Source organism: Acomys minous (assembly GCF_964271855.1).
Source record: "Acomys minous genome assembly, chromosome: 4".
Taxonomy (NCBI): domain Eukaryota; kingdom Metazoa; phylum Chordata; class Mammalia; order Rodentia; family Muridae; genus Acomys; species Acomys minous.
In genome coordinates, this window is record NC_140486.1 from 53352363 (window position 1) to 53373145 (window position 20783).

Here is a 20783-nt window from a genome sequence, read left to right on the forward strand (position 1 = left end):
GGCAAACAAATTAATCACAGGTAATCAAATAGCTCTTAGCAACAAGCCACAAGCAGCAACACGTGCCTCATCAGTGGAATCTTCAGACAGCCCAAGTTTTGTTTCTCCTTCCTGAGCCCTTCAGTCTCTTCAGATCTGTAATGTCAGGGACTAGAGAGATGGCTTTCTTGTGTGCTTTCTGCGTAAGTATGAGAGCCTGAGCTCAGATCCCAAGCACCCACGGAAGTGCCAGACACGGCAGCATGTGCATTGGGTACCAGTGCTGGGGAGATGGAGATGGGTGTGTCCTGGGGGCTCTGTGTAGAGAAGAAAAGTGACGCTTTAACTCTGAGCACCTCCTCCCGCCCCCCCCCCACCTTCTGTGGCCCGGAATGACCTTCTGAGTGAGCACCTCAGGGGTTCTGTGATAATAAACCGCCATTAGCGAAGGTCCCTATCACTCAGGGCTGAGAACGAGGGTGCTATCTGAGCCATCAGGACTTTGGTTGCCATGTCCGTCCAGCCTGTGCCAGAGCTGCTGGTATAGACAGATAAGCACTGAGCACGAGCACGTCAAAGTCCTCCAGGAAGCATGGGTGACCCCACTGTGCCCGGTGCCTTCCCTCCTTAGTGAGTCTTCCTGCCTCCCAAGGCAGCCAAGGGCAGAGCTCACATTCCAGAAAGACATTTAGCTGACCCTGGTGACCTCCTTCTTATCCTAGCCTTTATTGCACTCACACATGGCTCCCAACTAGGTGTGTCTTGGTCACTCCAGGGACACTGGCAATCATGTCTGGAGACACTGTGATTTGTCTGTCACCATGGAGTAAAGCACATCAGTGGGTGGTGTTAGTTACTTTCATTATTGCTGAGACAAATCAACCAGACAAAACACTTTGATGTTGTGGAGGCTTTCAGAGAAGTTAGTGGTGGTGACTATTGATAGCCAGCTTGACTGCATATGTATAAACACTTAGAAGACAAACTTCTGGGCAGGAATGTTGTTCTTTTTGTTTATTTGTTTCAAGATGGGGTTTCTCAGTCGGGGTGGAGGTGGGGTGGGGTGGTGGCACACGCCTTTAATCCCAGCACTTGGGAAGCAGAGGCAGGCGGATCGTTGTGAGTTCGAGGCCAGCCTGGTCTACAAATCGAGTCCAGGACAACCAGGGCTGCACAGAGAAACCCTGTCTCGAAAAACAAAAAACAAACAAAACAAAACAAACCAAAAAAGACAGGGTTTCTCTGTGTAGCCCTGCCTGTCCTGGAACTCATGCTTCAGGACAGGCTGGCCTCGGACTCAGGGGTGAAGGATGCAGCCCCTCACGGTGGGAAGTGGATGGCAGGAGAGGCACGAGGCGGCCATTCATGCTGCACCCTCAGTCAGAAACCCGTGCTCAGCTCGCCTTCTCCCGTTCAGGAAGTCTGGGACTTCAACCCCTACAGAAGGAATGATTCCATCTACGCTGAGGGTTTGCCTTCCCGCCTCAACTAACCGAACCCAGAAGCTTCCCCATAGCCATGCCCAGAGGTCTGTCTCCTAAGAAACTCTGGATCCCGCCAAGTTGGCAATCACCGTTAGCCATCAAAACTGGCACTGAAAGTCTCTAAAACAGGATGTCTCAGGCCAGACCTGGTGGTACAGGCCTGTGAACCCAGTTTGTGGGAGGCTAAGACAAGACAATTGTAAGTTCAAGGACAGCCAGGGCTACAGAGTTAGTTCAAGGCAAATTCTGGGCAACTTAGTGAAATCCTGTTTTAAAACCAAAAGTGTAAGTTTGGCTGGATTACTAAAGCAGCAGGAAAGAGGAGGAGCAGGGGGAGGGGGATGGAAGGGGAGCAAAGAGTAGGAGCAGGGGGAGGGGGATGGAAGGTGATGTGCTATCCTGCTCGGTAGTGCTCAGTAGGCAGGAGAGGCGAGTCAGGATTCAGTGGGGTTGGCGCATTGTAACCCAAGGCCATAAGCACCGGGTACGGCATCAGACCTTGGGTTATGATTTATCCCTGTACCTTTGTCCACATGACTTGAGCATGGTTTTCGGCTCCTTTGACTGTGGCTTTCTTACTCTGATGTGGGGGACAAACAACTTGTCGTGAGCAGAGATTTCAAGGGGGATTGAAAGACTTCATTGCAAAGACGCTAGCACAAAGAACACACTTGTTTGGCTCTGGGCTGTGATGGTAGAGCCGAGATGGACTGCTCACTGTGCCATTTCAGCTGCTGTATTGATGCCAGAATGGGTCATCGCTGAATAATTTGCCCCCTGGCTATTTTCAGACTCATCCCAGAAGTGTCTCTTTAAAGGCTAGCAGAATATGGGGCTCGGGAGATGGTTCAGTCAATAAAGTGTTCGTTGTGCGAACATAAGGACCTGGGTTTGGCTCCCCAGCACCAGTGTATAAACTTGGCTGCAGCATGCACCTGTACTCCCAGCATTGGCAAGGGAGGAGATAAAAGGATGTCTGGAGCCGGGCGTGGTGGCGCACACCTCTAATCCCAGCACTCGGGAGGCAGAGGCAGGCGGATCGCTGCTAGTTCGAGACCAGCCTGGTCTACAAAGCAACTCCAGGACAGCCAAGGCTACACAGAGAGACCCTGTCTCAAAAACAAAAAACAAAACAAAGCAAAAAACCCCAAAAAATCCTCCCCCCCAAACAAAAGGCTGTCTTGGGCTTTCAGTGAGAGAGCCTGCCTCGAAATATAAAGCTCCGTGAGTAAGGTGCTGCCATACTGTAGTTAAGGACTTGAGTTTGAATCTCGAGAACTCATGTAAAATCTGGTCACAGTAGCACTTCCTTGTAATCCCACCAGGGCCCTTGCAGCAAGACTGGAGAATCTTTGGAAGTTCAGGAGCCAACTAGCCTGTCATAAGCACATATATGTGTGTGCATGTGTGCGTGCGTGCATGTGTATGCTTGTGTGTGTTTGTACGTATGTGGAGGACAGAGGGAAACCTTGGGTGTCATTCCTCAGGTACTGTCTGCCTTGGTTTTTATTTATTTATTTATTTATTTATTTATTTATTTATTTTGAGACATTGTCTCTCACTGGCCTGGGACTTGCCAAGTAGGCTAGACTGGCTAGCTAGCTGGCCCCAGGGACTTGCCTGTTGCAATCCCCTCAGTGCTGAGATTACAAGTACCTATCACCACATTCAGCACATTTAAGATCAGACTCTGGTCCTCATGCTTGCAAGGCAAGCATTTAACTGGTTGAATTGTCTCCCCAATCCCTAAAAGGCGAATTTCTACCAGATATTGCATAGACAAGCTCCAGATAGAAGTGTCATATACCTGCTTTTGTGCCACACAGGCATCTGTTGGCCTCCTGCTTAGCTGGGTGTAGTGGAAGAGGGGCCACAGGAGTTAAGTGTAGAGCAGAAAAATAAGGGGTTCACCATTAGTGGAAGCTCTGACAAAGGCTGCTGTAATACCAGAGGAACGAAATGATCTCTCTGCAAACCAGAGAACCCCCAAAAGTGAAATGGGGATGGGAGGGAATTGAACGATCTTTTGGCTTTTACTCACTCACCTCTATTTTATTTTTCATTTTGAGGCAGCCTCCAGGCCAGGCTGGCCTCCAACTCTATAGACAGTCAGGGATACCTTGAGCTCCTCATCCCTCTACCCTGCAAGTGAGCCGGATGCAGGCATGGGCTCCCATGTCCAGTCTGTGTGGTGCTGGGGGTGGAAGCTGGGGCTCCCTCCATGCTAGGCAACACTCTGTCACCTCAGCCACATTCTCAGGCCTCGCTCACGTTCAGTTGCTTTTGTTACCAAGTCTGGAGATTGTGAAGTGAAGCCTGGTACTGTCAGACTCCTGGTAGCATTGCTGAAAAACAACAACAACAACAAAAGCAAAACAAAACAAAACAAAACAACCCCCCCAGGGGCCCATGGTAGGAATGGTCACTGGACACTTTTCAGGAATTTGGATGCCTCTTCCGTGCATCACAAACCAGAAGGAAGATTGTCCTTCATTTGGACGTTTGCCAATATCTGGCAGGTGGTTTCTTAGACACCAGAGGGCACAAGACAGCACTCTCAGAGCACACTAACCCTGCCATCTGGACATGGGCCCCATGAGGAGTCATGATGCTCATTAGATGGCCACACCCCCAATATTTCATTTTCCCTTCCTACCATCCACCTCTCTCAACTCAGCCCACGCTGCTTCTGTAGCGTGTATTCAGGACAACAACAACAACAACAACAACAACAACAACAATAATATCACTAAGTGTGATTGGAGCATACCTAAAATTTAAAGGCTCAAACGTAGCAGCCTGGGGCCTGGTGGGTGGGTGGGTGGGGCAGGATTAAAGGCTTGCCTCAGTTTCAGAGTGAGTTCAAGGCCAGCTTGAACTATATATGACCCTGTCTCAAACAGAAAAAACAAAATCTATGCATCATAGCACATTCCTGCAGTCAGTCTCAACCCTTGGGAGGTAAGAGGTGGGCATCAGTGGCTCAAGGTCATCCTTGGTCACACAGTAGACCGGGCTACAAGTGAGCCTATTTGATTTATTTTTTTCTCTCCAGAGATTGGCCTGAACTACTGGCACCTGGTGAGGATCTGCAGAGGGGAACTGCCCCCCCCCACCTCCACGAAATATATTTTGGGAAATAAATCTTTACATATGTATTTTCTGAGTCTCCTTACATCTTACCTATAGATTGTACCACTGCTGCTGACGAAGCTGAGAGAAACATTCCTTTCTGGCCCAAACTGAATAAACCCCGTTCCTTTTACTACTTCCTGACTTCTAGGATTTCGGTAAAGTAAGGAGAATCAGACCTCAGAGTCTGGCTGTACTTCTTTACATCTCAGGGCCCCCAACCCGCACCCTGAGGAGGGAGGGCGAGGCCTTTTCACTTACCATTACTTGTCTAATCTGCGGGTAAACCTTTTGCAAAACCAATCCTCTCAGTGCTTGGTATGGGCACAACTTGTGGTGACTAAAGGCTACTCAGAGCAGGGGTGTATTCTGAATGACGCACTGGCCGGGGGCCCAGGAGACAGCTCTCTCCAAGTACCCCACGTCACCTCCCAGTCCCCTAGTGTGTCTGAGGCCTGTCCAGTGGAAAGACCTAGACATGTTTCTAAAATGAGAACACTTTCTTGTTTTGTTCTTATGGGTTTTGTTGTTATTTCTATTTTGTTTTGTTTTGTTTCATTGAAGCAAGGACTCGGGTCACTCAAACTGGACTCAGACACGCTTTGTAGCCAAGGATGACTTGCCACCCCCCTCTTCCCGCCTCTACATATTGGCTCAGACTACAGAGATGAGGCGATATGCCACGTTTATACAGGGCCTCATGCTCGCTAGGTGGGTACTCTACCAACTCCACCAACTGGGCTACATCCCCAATCCTTCAACAGGAACGTGTGGGAAAAGCAGGCTAGGGGCTTCCTGGAATCTGCTGGAGAGCACAGGAAGCTCTCTGGCCATGGTTTTCTGGCAAGTCTCCATCCTGTAGCCCAGCCCTGACCCTTTCTTTCCCAGGGAGTGCTTGGTTTACATTCCCAGTGAAGGTTAATGGTCCTGCCTGCACCCTGCCTTGACCTCAACTTTATCTCAACTGACAGCTCAGCTCCTTTCCAAATCTGTGCCTGCAGGGCCAAACATCTCCCAAAGTTTAGAGAGAGAAGGGGGGGGAGGGAGGGAGGAAGGAAGGGAGGGAGGTTGGGAGGGAGAAAGCAGTGATTGGCTCTAGTTCAGCCAACTGCAATGGCCACTGAGGCTCCTTGCTGCCCATGCTTTTATACTGCCTGATGATTTTGAGGCTGTAGGCAGGCATTCCTAGATGCTGCTAGTCCTCTATTCTGGTCCCTTCCAGGAAACTCTCTTTGATCCACTTCCCTTCCAAATATATGTACTTGGAGGCTATGGATGTGGCTCAGTTGGCAGAGCTCTTGCCTAGCATGAGTAAAGCACTCTGGGTTCAATCCTCAGGATGTTGTACATTCTGTATAATGCTATGCACCTGTAATCCCAGCGTGTCGGTGGACCCAGGAGGTTAGAAGTTCAAGTCATTCTTAATGATATGGCATATGGGTTCAAGGACACATGAGACTCTGCATTTAAAAAAAACAACCAAACAAGCTGGCGATGCATGCGGTGGTGCATGCCTTTAATCCCAGCAGAGAGGGGCAGATCTCTGAGTTCAAGACCAGCCTGGTATACAGAGCTGGTCTACAGAGTTCCAGGACAGCCAGGGCTACACAAAGAAGCCCCATCAAAAACCAAAGCAAACTCACCAACAAACCAAATTTAAAAATATGTATTTGCCGCATAGCTAAAGTTAGTTCTAGCCGACTTCCTGCTCCAGGGACAGTCCTGGGAGTCTACCTGTTCAGACAGCCTCTTTTCTGTTATAAGAGTTGCAGTCTGCCCCAGGAAACTCCTGTATAGAGAAACCTTCCTCTCTACTCTTTTTCTTTCTTTTTAAATTTTTTATAAATTAAATTTTTTTCTTTCTACTCTTTTTTGAGACAGGCTATCTCTGTGTAGCTTTGGCTGTCCTGGAACTCACTTTATAGACCAGGCTGGCCTTGAACTCACAGAGATCCGCCAGCCTCTGCCTCTTGAGTGCTGGGATTAAAGGTGTGCGCCACCACACTATTGATCTATTATTTATACAGTATTCTGTCTGCATGTGAACCAGCAGGCCAGAAGAGGGCAACAGATCTTATTATAGATGGTTATATGTGGTTGCTAGGACTTGAACTCAGGACCTTTGGAAGAACAGCCAGTGCTCATAACCTCTGAGTCATCTCTCCAGCCCCCTGGAGTTAGATCTTGAAGGTTAAGGGCTCCTGTCTCCTCCTAGATTATTTTATTGTTGTTTTTGTGTTTGTCTGTGTGAATGTGCCACTGCACATATGCTTAAGGTCAGTGGTCAGAGGACAATTTTTGCAAACAAAAGATTTCTCCTTCTGGGCTGGAGAGATGGCTCAGGGCTCATTGACTGCTCTTCCAGAGGACTCCAGTTCAATTCCCAGTACTCACATGGCAGCTCACACCTGTCTGTAACTCCAGTTCCAGGGGATCTGACACCCTCATACAGACATACATGCAACCAAACAACAATGCATATTAAATAAAAATGTTAAAAAAGATTTCTCCTTCCACCACAGGTTCTGGAAACCCAACTGATGATGCCAGGCTTACATAGCCACCTCTCAGGCCCCTTCCTCAGCTCTGTTAAAGATAGACTCTCAGAGCCAAGTAAGCCCTTAGAGATGGTTCCCACTGTGTTGTAAAGAGATACAACACAGGATAGAGTTGAACGGCCGGGGTAAGAGATACAGAGGAAGGGTAGTATGGGGAAGCAGGGCACAGAGCGTGCAAGCCCTCTTTGGCTGCCTCTCACCGAGCATCTCCTGTGCTCAGGATCCGAAGGCTAATGAAGTCTTATCCAAGAGTTTTACTTTCCCAGAGGTCAGCAAGGAGAGGTGGGGGGTATTGGGGGGGTGTTGCGGGGGGGGGACTTCAACTCTCCACTTAATTGCCTTTCTGGTGACTGGTACCATCCTGATGCCTTCTGGGCTCCACCACCTAAGTCACAACTGGAGCATAATGCCACGTTTTATCAGAGAGCTATAAGTTATCGAGAAAGGAGCCACACTCCCCACACATAGGGAATGCTAAGGTTTTATGAGTTTTGAGACACAAACTAGGAATAAAGATATTCGAAAGAGACACTTGTGTCCCCCACTTTGGCTATTTGAGTATTGAGACAAAGGTGCCCAGAAATTAGAACTTCTTCAGGAATCTCAGCTTGGGAGAAGGCTGAAGCCCAGTGCCTGTCAGAAGGGGAGCGTGTGTCCCCCAAAGAGACTTCAGGGTTCTGATAGTTCAATCCACTTGGAAGAGAGATGAGCAAAGACAACGGTGGGTCTGTAATTGGCAGTGGTACTGCATCCTTGACTAGGAGTGGCTCTTACGCCTACCTCTTGCCCTCTGTTTAAGCCTAGACCCCATTATCATGATCCAGAAAGTGGATTTGGGAAGGTCACTGGACCCTTTTGTCCCTCTACACAGTGTAGCTAAAATGAACGTGGTGCTTTGAATGAGACTGGCTCCCACAGGCTCATAGGTTTGAATACTTGGTCACCAGGGAGTGGCACTATTTGAAAGGATTAGGAGGTGTGGCCTTGTTGGAGGAAATGAGTCACTGGGGGTGACCTTGGGGGTTCTCAAAAAGCCCATCCCAAGCCCAGAGTCTCTCTCCCTCTTCCTGCAGCCTGTGGATCCAGATGTAGAATTCTCAGCTATTTCTCCAGCACCATGTCTCCCTGCCTGCCACCATGTTTCACACTGTGACAGTAATGGACTAATCCTTTGCAATTATAAGCTAGCCCCAGTTAAATGCTTTCCTTTATGAGAGTTGTCATGGTTACAGTGTCTCTTCACAGCAACAGAACACTGATTAAGACAACGAATGAGAGCCGGGCATGATGGCACATGCCTTTAATCCCAGCACTCAGGAGGCAGAGGCAGGTGAATTGCTGTGAGTTCGAGGCTAGTCTGGTCTACAAATCGAGTCCAGGACAACCAAGGCTACACAGAAAGACTCTGTCTCGAAAGAAACAACAACAACCAAACCAAACCAAACAAACAAACAAACAAAGACAATGACTGAACCGCCTCTTTTTTCTGTTTTTGAGTATTACTTTTTTACAAATTGGCCTCCTGATGATGGGTGCTTAGCCTAGCCGGCTGAGGCTACCAGGGCCCACCCAGGCTCTGATTCTTATAACTCTGGTGTGTATACTATATCTCAGCCTCTAGCCGGTACTTGGATGCCTGAAAGCAGAGATCCTCCTCGCTGGCTTCCTTGGAGCCCCTCCCACCCTTTGAAGACACTGAACTGGACAGTCAACTGATTGTCACCCAGGGGTTGGCAGGTGACAAGCTGATCTCTTCAGGGCACAGACCCTGGGGGCTCCCAGGGAGTGATTGTCCACTACTCGGCTGAAGGGCAGACAGTTTCCAGGCTGCTGGCTGGGGCTGCAGGAAGAGGCCTGTGGGAGTGGATGCTCCTGAGACAGAGGACAAAGTCCTGTAATAAATTACGTATGCCCACAGTGCTTAGCCACTTCCTCTTTGGGGCCCTTCTACCTCTTTCTGTCCTTTCTCTCTCATACTTCCCGGGAGCTCTGAAGCTATATCCCCACACCTGGGTCTTTCAGGGTGCCCAGGGTGGAGTCAACAGGACTGCAATACTCAGGAACCTGACAAGGTAAGAGAGCCCTGGGATATATGAAAGGAGGGGTTCTGGGCAGGAAGTGGGCCTGGAGGCACAGATCTGGGAACAGGGTGGGGCAGGCCTGTGGAGTAGAGGGCTGGAGATGGGAGCAGTTGACAGGGGTGGGGGGCCCTGGGGGCAGCAGGGTCCGGGAAGCTGAGAAGGGTCAAAGGGGGCTATCAAGTTCTATGCTACTGGAGGGCCAGTCCCACTCAGGGAAGTAGCCGCTGCTGCCTCCTCCTCTCTGCTAGACGGCCTCCTATAAAATCCAGGGCCAGGTACCGTGCTGAGGCCAGATGGTACAATATGAGGAGGCTCACGGTAACTCTCAAAACACTGTGGGGATGTTGTCTCCATTTTATAGGCAGGAGGCTGAGATAGGTCTGGGGCTGAGATGCCTCAGCAAGAAGCACAGGTGATCTTGGCATCCTTCTAGGATCATCCACTTGATCCGTGGCGGCAGGTTGCTGGTTTAGAGAGGCCTGGGTATTTGGTCTGAGGCAAAACCAGGCACTCACTGGTGTCAGAGCCTTCTCGAATTCGAGCGTTGGGGTGAATGAGACGGGAGAAGCGAGATACACGGCTGTGGACACCTTGGCTTTGGGCTTGGTGTGTGCCATCCCCAGTCATGAAGGAGGGAATTGTAGAGTCGGTAGACACCTGCTGTGGTCTGGTGGCTGGAAGTGTGTGGGCTCCACCCTAAGTCTCCTAAGTTGGGTATGTGTGTTCCCTATGACCAGGCCCCCACTCGGGATCCACTTTAGATCTGTAGATGTCAACTTTGTCCTAACTCATAAGACCGCTGAACTCGGTTCAGGATTACAGCTTTTTAAAAGAGAAAGCCGTGCGTCTCATGATGTTCCCCAACGGATACAGTGAGCATCTCACTGACTGAACCATCTCTTCCAGTCCTTCCTTGTGCTTGAGCCCCGATAAAAGCTCGATCCGTTGGTATTGCTTGCTCGTTATGATTTCTATCTCTGGGTCAATTGGCAGCGGGGAAATGCAGTCTCTTCTCTGACACACTGGCTCTTACTTTGAACTCCCAGAACTGTCTCTAGCTCTCAGAACAAAGCGGAAGCCCAAGCAGGAACTGTGATAAAAAGTTTCCTGATAATGTCCTATCAATTTAATCTGGGTCCAGAAGACATCCACTGGGACTTCCAGGTTCTATGTCCCAGAACAAAGAACTGGACTATTAATAAAGAAGAACATATTGTACCCACAGCTCTCAAACTAATAAATCCCATAATAGCTCATGGTTATGATAGAGATAGAGACCATTTATTAAGAAAGACAAAGACACATTCATACAAATGCCTGCCTTATTGAAAGAGGAAACAAAACATTGGCTGTATGCAGCTCACATATATACTAATAATTGAATAGGATTAAAAAAAATAAGGGGCTAGAGAGATGGCTTAGAGGTTAAGAGCACTGTCTGTTCTTCCAAAGGTCCTGAATTCAATTCCCAGCAACCACATGGTGGCTCATAACCATCTATAATGAGATCTGGTGCCCTCTTCTGGCGTGCAGGTGAACATGCAGACAGCACTGTATACATAATAAATATATTTTAAAAATAAGTGAGAAAGCAAGATGATGAGAAAACCAAGGTAGGAAATGTAGTGCAACTGGGAAAAGAGAACGGGAGTGGGTCAGAGAGCTGGGAATGGTCTCAGGCCCAAAGGCCCTGGGCCACAGGGCTTTTCTTTCATAGGTCATTTATGCAGCCTCTGCCTTACCTGTGATATGGAGATCTCAGTGCCTGTCTTAGCATCTTCTTCATTCTTCCCCCTGCCCTTCCTCCTCCCCTTCCTTGTGCTCCTGCTGGGAACCCTGTCTGTTAGCTTGTGGCTCCCCACCAATCGTGGGTAAATCTTTTTTCTTTGCTAAACTTCAATTCTCCGAAATGTTAACAATTACAAAACTATTATATAATTATTACACACACAGACACACACACACACACACACACACACACACACACACACACATGCAATTGTCACGCAACTGAAAGGAGTAATAAATTCCATAACAACAACAGCTGGGGCGTGGTTCGGATGGATGGTAGGCTGTTTGGCTAGCATGAACTAAGCCCTGGGTTTGGTCTCCCACAGTGCATAGGCTGGATGTGGTGATGCATGTCTGTAGTCACAGCACGAGAGAGACAGGGAAGGTCAGAAGTTCAAGGTTATTGTTCGATACAGAGGGAGTCTGAGGACAACGTAGGGTACATGAGACCCTGTCTCAAAGTAGGTAGGCAGGTAGATGATGGAGAGATAGAAAGAAAGAAAGAAAGAAAGAAAGAAAGAAAGAAAGAAAGATAGATAGATAGATAAAGAAAAGAAGGAAAGCAGGAAGATAGGAAGGGAGGAAGTAAGACAGGAAGAAAACCAGGACAGGGGGAAGGAAGGCAGGAAGGAAGTCAAGAATGAAAGCAGGAACACAGGAAGGAAGGAATGCAGGAAGGAAGCAAGCTTGATCTTGTATGGGAGAAGCATAACAGTGTTTGATTTCTTGGACTCTACCTGGCCCTTTCTCTTCGGCTGGCCATTGACAGTGACCTTCACGGGGCTTCCTCTGGGGCCACTGGCCAGGCTGGGCAGTCTGACCTAAATCCTAGCAACTTCTGGAATGTGCTGATGTACTACCTGAGCCCCTGTCCTGGGTGTGGCTTTCCCCTCCCCCATCAGCCTTCCCTTTCCTGGGGCAGTGACTCCCATATCCTGGACCCCGGCTCTGGGGCAATGTGGGGACTAGGCAATCTCTGGTGACACAGGATAGCTTTTACGGGTTATTCATGTCTTTAGTTGGCAAAACTTTGATGTCCTTGGGGCTGACATTTCACAGGCCAGGGTCAAAGCTGCATTTTCTTTTGGGAACACAGACTCCTCATTTGTGAGGCAAGAGGTCTCCAAGAAGAGCACAGATTCTCTGGCTTACAAGAGAGAATCTGGACGAAGCTCCCAGCATGCTCTGGCACAAGTCCCCGGCACATAGCCCCCTCCCCCAACTCCTTTAGCACTTTGATCTTTTCCTAGCTCCATTTCACAAGTGTCTTTTGGTGTCTTCTCCCCTATGGTCCCCACGCTCAAGGTCAGTGACACCTGGGAGAGGTGAAAATTGTGAAAGGCTTTGAAAGCCCAAAGTGCATACTCTATCCCCTTGAGGGTGGTCACCCCATGGTGGCTCTTTAGCTTAGCTGGGGTACTGGCTGGCCCCATGTGATCAATTCTAATTTTTTTTAGTGTTCATGAAGGGGACTGGGCTAGGGCTAAGGCCTCACATTCCCAAAGGGCAGAGACTTTCAAATATAACAGTTTCCCTTCTGGACAGCATTTCATCTGCCTTTCTGGGCAGGTCTATATGTCTGTCTGTCTGTCTGTCTATCTACCTACCTATCTATCTACCTATCATCTTCATCATCATCATCATTATTATATATCTATCATCTATTTATCTATCATATATCATCTTTTTCTTCATCATTATCTATCATCATCATCTATCATCTACCTATTATCAATCTATCTATTTATCATGTTTTCATCATTATTATATATCTATCATCTATTTATTTATCTATCATATATCATCTTCTTCATCATTATCTATCTATCATCACCTATCATGTATGTGTGTATGTATGTATGTATGTATGTATGTATGTATGTATGTATGTATCTGTCTATCATTTATCCATTTGTTCACCCTCCCCTCCATCTATCCATCTATTACACACCCAGTAGTGTATTCATTATTCACTCTCTTACTCCATCCAGTCATGCAGAGAGCATGATGCGAGCTGCTTCTCTACTGCAGCATGGTGAGGTCTCAAGGCTCCCACAGTTGATAGGATTTAGGCCATACACAATGCCATATAAAAACAGGGCCAAGTGCAAAGATAGAAAATGGAAACTTCTGCATGTAATGTGACTAGGTCTCTATGTGTGTGTGTGTGTGTGTGTGTGTGTGAGTGTGTGTGTGTGTGTGTGTGTGTGTGTTTGCATACATAAAGTGTGTTTCCAAAGACATACAAAGAAACAAAGATAAGAGGGAGAATGTGGTATTTCAGGACCTGCATGAAGTTGAGGGTATCCTGTGTGTGTGTGGGGGGGGGTGGGTATGAGGCAGAGCACAAGCTTAGAGAGTAGGCAGGCTATGATGCTGAAGGGTCTTAACAGAAAGCTGGGACACTCAGATCTAGGAGTCTATGGGGACCTTCTTATTCAAACCAGCACGTTCCACTCCCTGCCCCCATAGACTTGTAGCCATATTATAATGCAAAACTGCATTCAGTCCAATTTCAAAAGTCCTGATGGTCTGTAGCAGGCTCAATGCTGTTTAAAAGTTTAAAATTCAAGGTGTCATCAGAGACTCAAGACAACCTCTTAACTGTAACCCTTGCAAAGTCAAAACGAAAGAGCAGATCACATATTTCCAACAATGGCGCAGGATATACATTGCTATACCAAAAGGGAGGGAAGGGAACATGGCGAGGAAACACTGGGCCAAAGCAAGACTGAAAATCAGCTGCACAAACTCCAAACTCTCTATCTCCATGTCCAATGTCAAAGCAGCCTCCAGAGCTTCAACTCCTTTCAGCTTTGCTGACTGCAACATACTTTTTTCCCTCTTGGGATGGTCGCACTTTCTATTAGCAGCTCCCCTTGGCAGTATTTCATGATCCTGGCATCTCCAAATTTTGCAGTCTCCAAGGCATTCACCTTCATAGTTTCTTGCAATGGCTTCTCCAGGCCTCCATGACACCCTGACACCCACCCGGGCTCAGCAGCTTTCCTTAGCAGTGGAGAGAGATCCTAGAACCCCTTTCTTGTATCCTTGACTCTAAAACTAGAACCACATGCCCAAAGCTGCCAAGATCTGCTGCTTGCTGAGGCTGGAACATGGTCCCCTCATTCAAATACATTTTTAACCAGCTTTCGCTTTGGATGCTTTCCTTCGCTGACTAAGCTTGCCTCTCCTGGAACTTGCTCTATAGACCAGGCTGGCCTTGAACTCAGAAATCTGCCTGCCTCTGTCTTTCCTGAGTGTTGGGATTAAAGACATGTGCCACTCACTACACTTGACTCTAAATTCTTCTTAGATTCTTTTTCACAAGTTGGAAGCTTAGCTGGGTAGAGTCTTGCCCAGAGGTCATATTATTATTGTTATTATTGTTACTAGTATTACTACTACCTGCTACTATTGTTGTTGTTGTTTTATTTTGATTTTTCAAGACAGGGCTTCTTGTGTATCCTTGGCTCTCCTGAACTCACCTTGTGACCAGGCTGGCCTCAAACTCACAGCGATCTGCCTGCCTCTGCCTCCCTGAGTGCTAGGATTACATACGTGAGCCACTCTACTGGGCTCCCAATAAATATTCTTGAGTCCTAGGGTGATCTGTCAACTGTAAAGAGGCAAACTATGGTTCGGGTTTGGGGTTTTTCCATCATTTTAAGGTTGATTTTTATTTTTAATTATGCATATGTGTGTGTCCATGTGTGGGTATGTGCACACATGTGTCGGTGCCTGCAGAAGCAAAGAGAGGCCACCAGGTCCACTGGAGCTGGGGTTATAGGTGGTTGTGAGCAGCCCATTATGGGTGCTGGGAACTGAACTTGGGTCTTCTATAAGAGCAGTACGTACGCTTAACTGCTGAGTCCTCTTTCCAGCTCCCAAATTTTGCATCTTTTAAAATCCACTTGGGCCATCTTGGTCTACAAAGTGAGTCTAGGACAGGCAAGGCTACACAGAGAAACCCTGTCTTGAAAAACAAAATCCACTTGGTTGGTGAGATAAAGGGTGAAGCCTTTTGGAACTCATTCCCCAAATTCACAGAGATCTGGCTGCCTCTGCCTCCCAAGTGCTGGTATTAAAGGTGCGCGCCACCACAGCCTGGCTTGAAGGGTGAAGCTTTAGAAGAGCCTAAAGAATCAAGTATTCCTGGTTGGCGCCATACTCCAGGGAAGAATAGCACCATAGTGGCATGTCTTTGTGTCTTTGTGTGTATGTGTGCATGCATGTGTAGGCCAGAGGTAGATATTCAGTGTCTTCCTAAATCGCTTTCGGTATTATTTATTTATGTATTTTGGTTTTTTAGAGACAGGGTTTCTTTGTATAGCCTTGACTGTCCTGGACTCATTTTTGTAGACCAGGCTGGCCTCAAACTCACAGTGATCCTCCTGCCTCTGCCTCCCAAGTGCTGGGATTAAAGGCGTGAGCCACCACCACTAGGCTGTATTATTTATTTTATTTTTCAATTGGTCTAGTGGTGTGTGTGTGTGCGCGCGCACGTGCACACACACATACCACAGTGGTACACTTGTGGTAATCAGAAGACAGCTTTCAGGAGGTTGATGCTCCCCTTTCTCTTCTTCGAGGCAGGGTCTCTCTTGTCTCTGCTGGGCTGCAGGGTGGGTGGCCTGTAAGCTCCCAGGTGGTTCTCCATCTGACTGTAGGATTGCTGGGACTCTAGACCCATGTCATCACATCTGGATTTTTTTATGTGGCTTCTGGGGATGAAATACATACTGTCAGATTTGTGAAGCAAATGCTTTTACCTGCTGAGCAATTTTGTCAGCCCTCTGCAACATTTTTTGAATAAAGGTCCTTCACTGAACCTAGACCTCATGGGTTCACCTAGGCTGGTTGACCAGAAAGTTCAGAGCTCTGCCCATCTCAGCTTCCCCATCTGGGATCACAGGGATCATCCAGTTTCCATGTCGGAAACTAGCAATTCGTATTTTGTGCTTTTCTTAATTTTATAGAGGCTTTTGGGGGGTGGGGTTGGTTGTTATCTTCTGGTAGTATTTACTTTTCTTTTTTGATTTGCTGGTTTATTGTTGTCGTACCAATTTCTGATGTACTTTCTTTAAAAAGATGTATTTATTTATTATTTGTATAGTATTCTTCCCCCACGTATGCCTGCAAGTCGGAAGAGGGCACCAGATCTCATTATAGATGGTTGTGAGCCACCATGTGGTTGCTGGGAATTGAACTCAGGACCTCTGGAAGAGCAACCAGTGCTCTTAATCTGTGAGCCATCTCTCTAGCCCTCTGATCTACTCTTTTTGTTTTGTTTTGTTTTGTTTTTTTGTTTTTTGTTTTTTGTTTTTTGAGACCAGGTCTCTCTGTGTTAGCCTTGGCTGTCCTGAACTCGCTTTGTAGACCAGGCTGGCCTTGAACTCACAGCAATCTGCCTGCCTCTGCCTCTGAGGTACTAGGATTAAAGGTGTCTGTCACCATGCCCAGCCCTGATCTAGTTTTTAAAAAATAATTTCTTAGCACTTGGGAGTCAGGGGCAGGTGAATGTCTGAGTTCAAGGCCAGCCTGGTCTACAGAGTGAGTTCAAGGACAGCCTGGTCTACAGAGTGAGTTCAAGGACAGCCAAGGTTACACAGAGAAACCTTGTCTCAAAAACACAAATAATAATAATGATGATGGTGATAATTTCTTTCCTCCCCCTTACTTAAGGCTATATTGCTCTTTTTTTCCATTGCTTCCTAACATGGGAGCTCAGGGTATAGATCTCAAATCTTCCTTCTTTTGTAATACGTGCTCTTGGTGATCAACATTTCCTATATATACTTCCTTCCACCACATAAGATTGAAAAGAATGTGTACTGTGCTGTCGTTGGACAAAGTAGTGTATGAAAATAACAGTTGGCACATGTGTAGTATCATGTTGGGTTGGCGGTGGTGTTGAGTTCACTTGTTAGCCTTACTGATCTTCTGCATGTGGGTTCATTCCATCCATTTCTGATAGGGACACATCGAAGTCTCCCTCTGTAATGGTCAATTCTACTTCCTACAGTTCTACCGGGTTTTGCCTTATGTATGTTGGCACTCCATTGGTAGGTGGATACATGTTAAGGATTATGTTTTCTTGGAGAATTTAACCCCTCATTGTCATGTAATATTTCTCATTATTTTTAAAATTTTGAAATATGTTCTCTATGAAATTGTATGGCTATTGCAGCTTTCCTTTGATGCGCGTTAGAGAAGTAAATCTTACTTCATCTCCTTAATAAAAGCTGTGTCTTTATAGTTAATGTAGGCTTCTTGTGAACAACTTATAGTTGGCAGCCATCAAGTTCTAAACAAAAAAAACAGTGTGATGGCTCCCAAGATGGTCCTAGGGCTGGCCTGTCTTCCACACCCACACATGCACAATATGCACCTGCACACATGAGAATACACCCTTGTTCCTTTCTGTACTCCTGCTGGATCAGCGAGCAGGCACAGTTGACATGCAGAATAATGCCAGTGAGTTCCTGGATCTGTATGTGCCTCGGAAATGCTCCCTGAGCAATCGCACCATTGGTGCCAAGGACCATGCGTCCATCCATACGAATGTGGCTGAGGTTGGCAGGGTCACAGGCCAGTTTAATGCTATCTGCAGGGCCATTCACAGGATGGGTGAATCAGATGATTCCATTCTCTGTCTGGCTAAAGCTGATGGAATTATCTCCAAGAACTTTTGATCAGAAGAGATCAGGAATATTTGTCATAAATAAAAATAAGAAAGTATCTTAAAAAAGAAAAAAAAAAGAATACACCCTCTCCCCTACCTCAATATCTGGGCTTCTGAGTGTCAGGTCACTGCCCTACTCCCTGAACAGAACCCAGAGCCAAAGGACAGGTGCTCCCTAAAGGGGACAAAGGATGAAGAGGACAAGAAACACCTTCCTGCACACAGGCTGCGAGTGTGGCTCACATGCCCAGCTATTCAGAGCTGTTTCTGGAGCCAAGCTCCAGTCAAGACACTTAGGGACGGGCTGGCAATTCACACAGCACCTGTTCTTCATGGGCTCCACACTGACAGGCCATGGGGCTGACATTCTGTGTTCTCTCCTACAGGCTGCGGGGAGCTGCTGACCTGGGATGTCCGTGTTCCGGCTGGTAAGAACAACAGCATTTACTATGGACCATTCCCGAGGCTGAGCTGACTCACTTCCAAGGAGAGAAGAGAGTCAGACCCAGAGACAAGGGGTGGTGCTTGAGGACAAGGAAGGGTTCTACTATTGGAAGAAAACAAATGTGGCTCACACTTGGGCTGCTGGAAAGTTGCCATCTGTGCACAGAAATTCCTCGCTTAAATTCAGGGACTTAAAAAGGGGGGCTCTTGAAGTGGGGAGACAGCTCAGTCAGTAAAGTTCTTGCCTTGCAAGCATGAGTACCTGAGTTTGATGGCCAAGAGCTCACCTTAAGAAAAGAAAAGGAAAAAGGCAGGTAGTCAGGTGCGGTGGCGCATACCTTTAATCCCAGCACTCTGGGAGGCAGAGGCAGGCAGATCTCTCTGAGTTTGAGGTCAGTCTGGTGTACAAAGTGAGTCAAGGCTACACAGAGAAACCCGGTCTTGAAAAACAACAAATAAACAAACAAACAAAAAAATCCAGGCATGGTCAGTATTAGCTTGTCTTCCTGGCTCTGAGACTCAGCTGTCAGCCAGCCTAGTTGTGTAGGTCAGTACCAGTCTATGAGAGATCTTAGCTCAAAAAGCACAGTGGACAACACCTGAGGAACAACAGCAGAGATTGTCCTGTGGCCTCCGCATGCATGCATGCAAACATACTTTCCCATGCCACCACACACGCATGCATGCCCACAGACATCCACGTACCACCGCCTTCCCACATGCACCTCGATACACTTGGCCAGGAATGGGCCATTGTTTTGTTTCCTCCCTTCCTTTCTGATCTCCGGCAGCTCACGACTTGTTCATCTTGTTTGTCTCCTGACTCCTGATCTCCTTTGCCTCTGACCTGCACTTCAATACATTTTATAAATTGCACTAAGACACTTGCTCGCAACATCCAGTACTCTAGCCGTGTCTTCCTTCCCTGCCGCTCATTTCTCCCTTCCTCTGTAAGGATGGGGAAATGGCTCAATTGGCAAAGTGCTTGCTGAGGAAACACGAGGGCATGAGTTCCAAACCCATGTCAGAAAGCCATGCAAAGTGGTGTGCCTGCAGATGCAGGATGATGCCTGGGGCTCGCTAGCCAGCCAGGCTATCCAAATCAGCAAGTGCTGATTCAGTAAGAGACCCTGTCTCAGATACAATAAGTAAGACAGAAATCAACTGAGGAAGACATACGGCATTGTTCCCTGGCCTCCTCCACATACATGTACACACACACACACACACACACACACACACACACACACACACACACACTGTCATCACCCTAAGCCAACCTATCCCCAACCCTGAGCACAAAGAGACATGTACACTCAACACTTCCTATGTTGGGCCCTTTGGTACCACTTCTGTTGTAGTGAGTTTTCCTAAGTCAGCAGGAGGTTTTTGAGATGATAGTGGCGGTGATGGTGTCAGTATGATATGACAGACTAGCAAAAACAAAACAAAAACCACTTGATGAATATGTTTTTCAGCCCACATTTCCCCAGCCATTGGCTGGGGTACTGTGAAGATTTCTTAACTGCTGTGAACCTTCTAGATCCTCTTGTTCCACTTCCCTAGTACTGGGATTGCAAGCATACACCACCATTCCCAGCTTTAAGAGAGAGAGAAAAAAAAAAGTGGGCGCCAGGGATTAAATTCATCTCCCAGAGCTCTATTTTCAAGTGTGAGAAGCAGTCTCATCTTAACCATTTACCTCACTGCCTTTCATGATCAGGGACACAGTTTGGGTGTTATCTGTTTCCTTTGACTTTTTTTTTTTTCCTCTCCTCTTAGTAAGAGTTGTTTTGGGCAAGGCTGAGCCCTGGCCCTGCTGAGTTCATTGGTTTGGACAGAACAGATACAGGAAAGCTTGGTTGGCACGAGGGGTCATCTGGGAACACCTGAGGGAGAGGACAAAGAGATGGATAGAGCTCCTGACACCTGGGAGACTGGGGTTGCAGGTGACAGCCTCAAGACGGGCAAGTCTCTAGTGGGAAAGGGAAGGAAGACTAGGACTCAGACCACTGTCTCTTCTCTGCTCCCTAGGGTGACCATGTGTGGCTGGACCCTCCCTCCACCAGCAAGACCGGCGTGTCCATTGGAGGCATCGTCAAAGAAACAAAAGTGGGGAAGATCTTGATTGAGGACGATGAGGGGAAGGTTAGTATTGGGGTTCCTCTCTAAATCCCTCCCTATGGGGCTCAGGCACTTGCTCACCGATACCATGAAGGAAATCCATGCCCTGGTGTCCTGCTCTGGTGAAAGGACACATTTGCCTTGAGGATGTTTTGAGGGTGACACTTGGGAAGTATTAGGGTAGTAGGAAGAAGTGAGGAGATGGGGATGAGGCAGGGATGATGGCGACCCAGAAGCTGGTGTGCAGAGGGAAGGAGGCAGGAGGGACAGTTTGGTGTGTGGAGGAGAAGGAAGGGACAAAGGTGTCCAGAAGTGGACAGCTCAGAGCGGTCAGGTTAGAAGCTCATCCATCTTAGTGAGACAGGGACAGCTGACGACAGTGAGGGGCGGGGGACAAGCATCCAGCTGGTCCCCGACTCCTCTCTAGGCCAACCTCCATGTTCCCCAGGGGCTCTAGGGAGAGTCATGTGTACACAATGCCCTGCAGAGAGAAGGTTCTGACTGC

At 47.6% G+C, this 20783-nt stretch overlaps 2 protein-coding genes across 2 annotated transcripts in view; both read left to right on the top strand.

Annotated features, from left to right (window-relative positions):
• The first annotated feature begins 9076 nt into the window (after nt 1-9076).
• Nucleotides 9077-20783, top strand: part of MYO7B (myosin VIIB) — a 72234-nt gene continuing 60527 nt past the window's right edge. The window contains exons 1-3 of the mRNA XM_084779625.1: nt 9077-9225; nt 18097-18138; nt 20189-20302. Coding sequence (XP_084635751.1) covers nt 18121-18138; nt 20189-20302 — 132 coding nt within the window. The 5' untranslated portion in view covers nt 9077-9225; nt 18097-18120. The remainder of the gene's footprint in view (nt 9226-18096; nt 18139-20188; nt 20303-20783) is intronic.
• LOC311596032 (small ribosomal subunit protein eS21-like) lies at nt 17487-17780 on the top strand (the record flags this gene model as incomplete). The annotated part of the gene is made up of 1 exon (XM_084779243.1): nt 17487-17780. The coding sequence occupies one exon, from the start codon at nt 17487-17489 to the stop codon at nt 17718-17720; it is 234 nt and encodes a 77-aa protein (XP_084635369.1). The 3' UTR covers nt 17721-17780.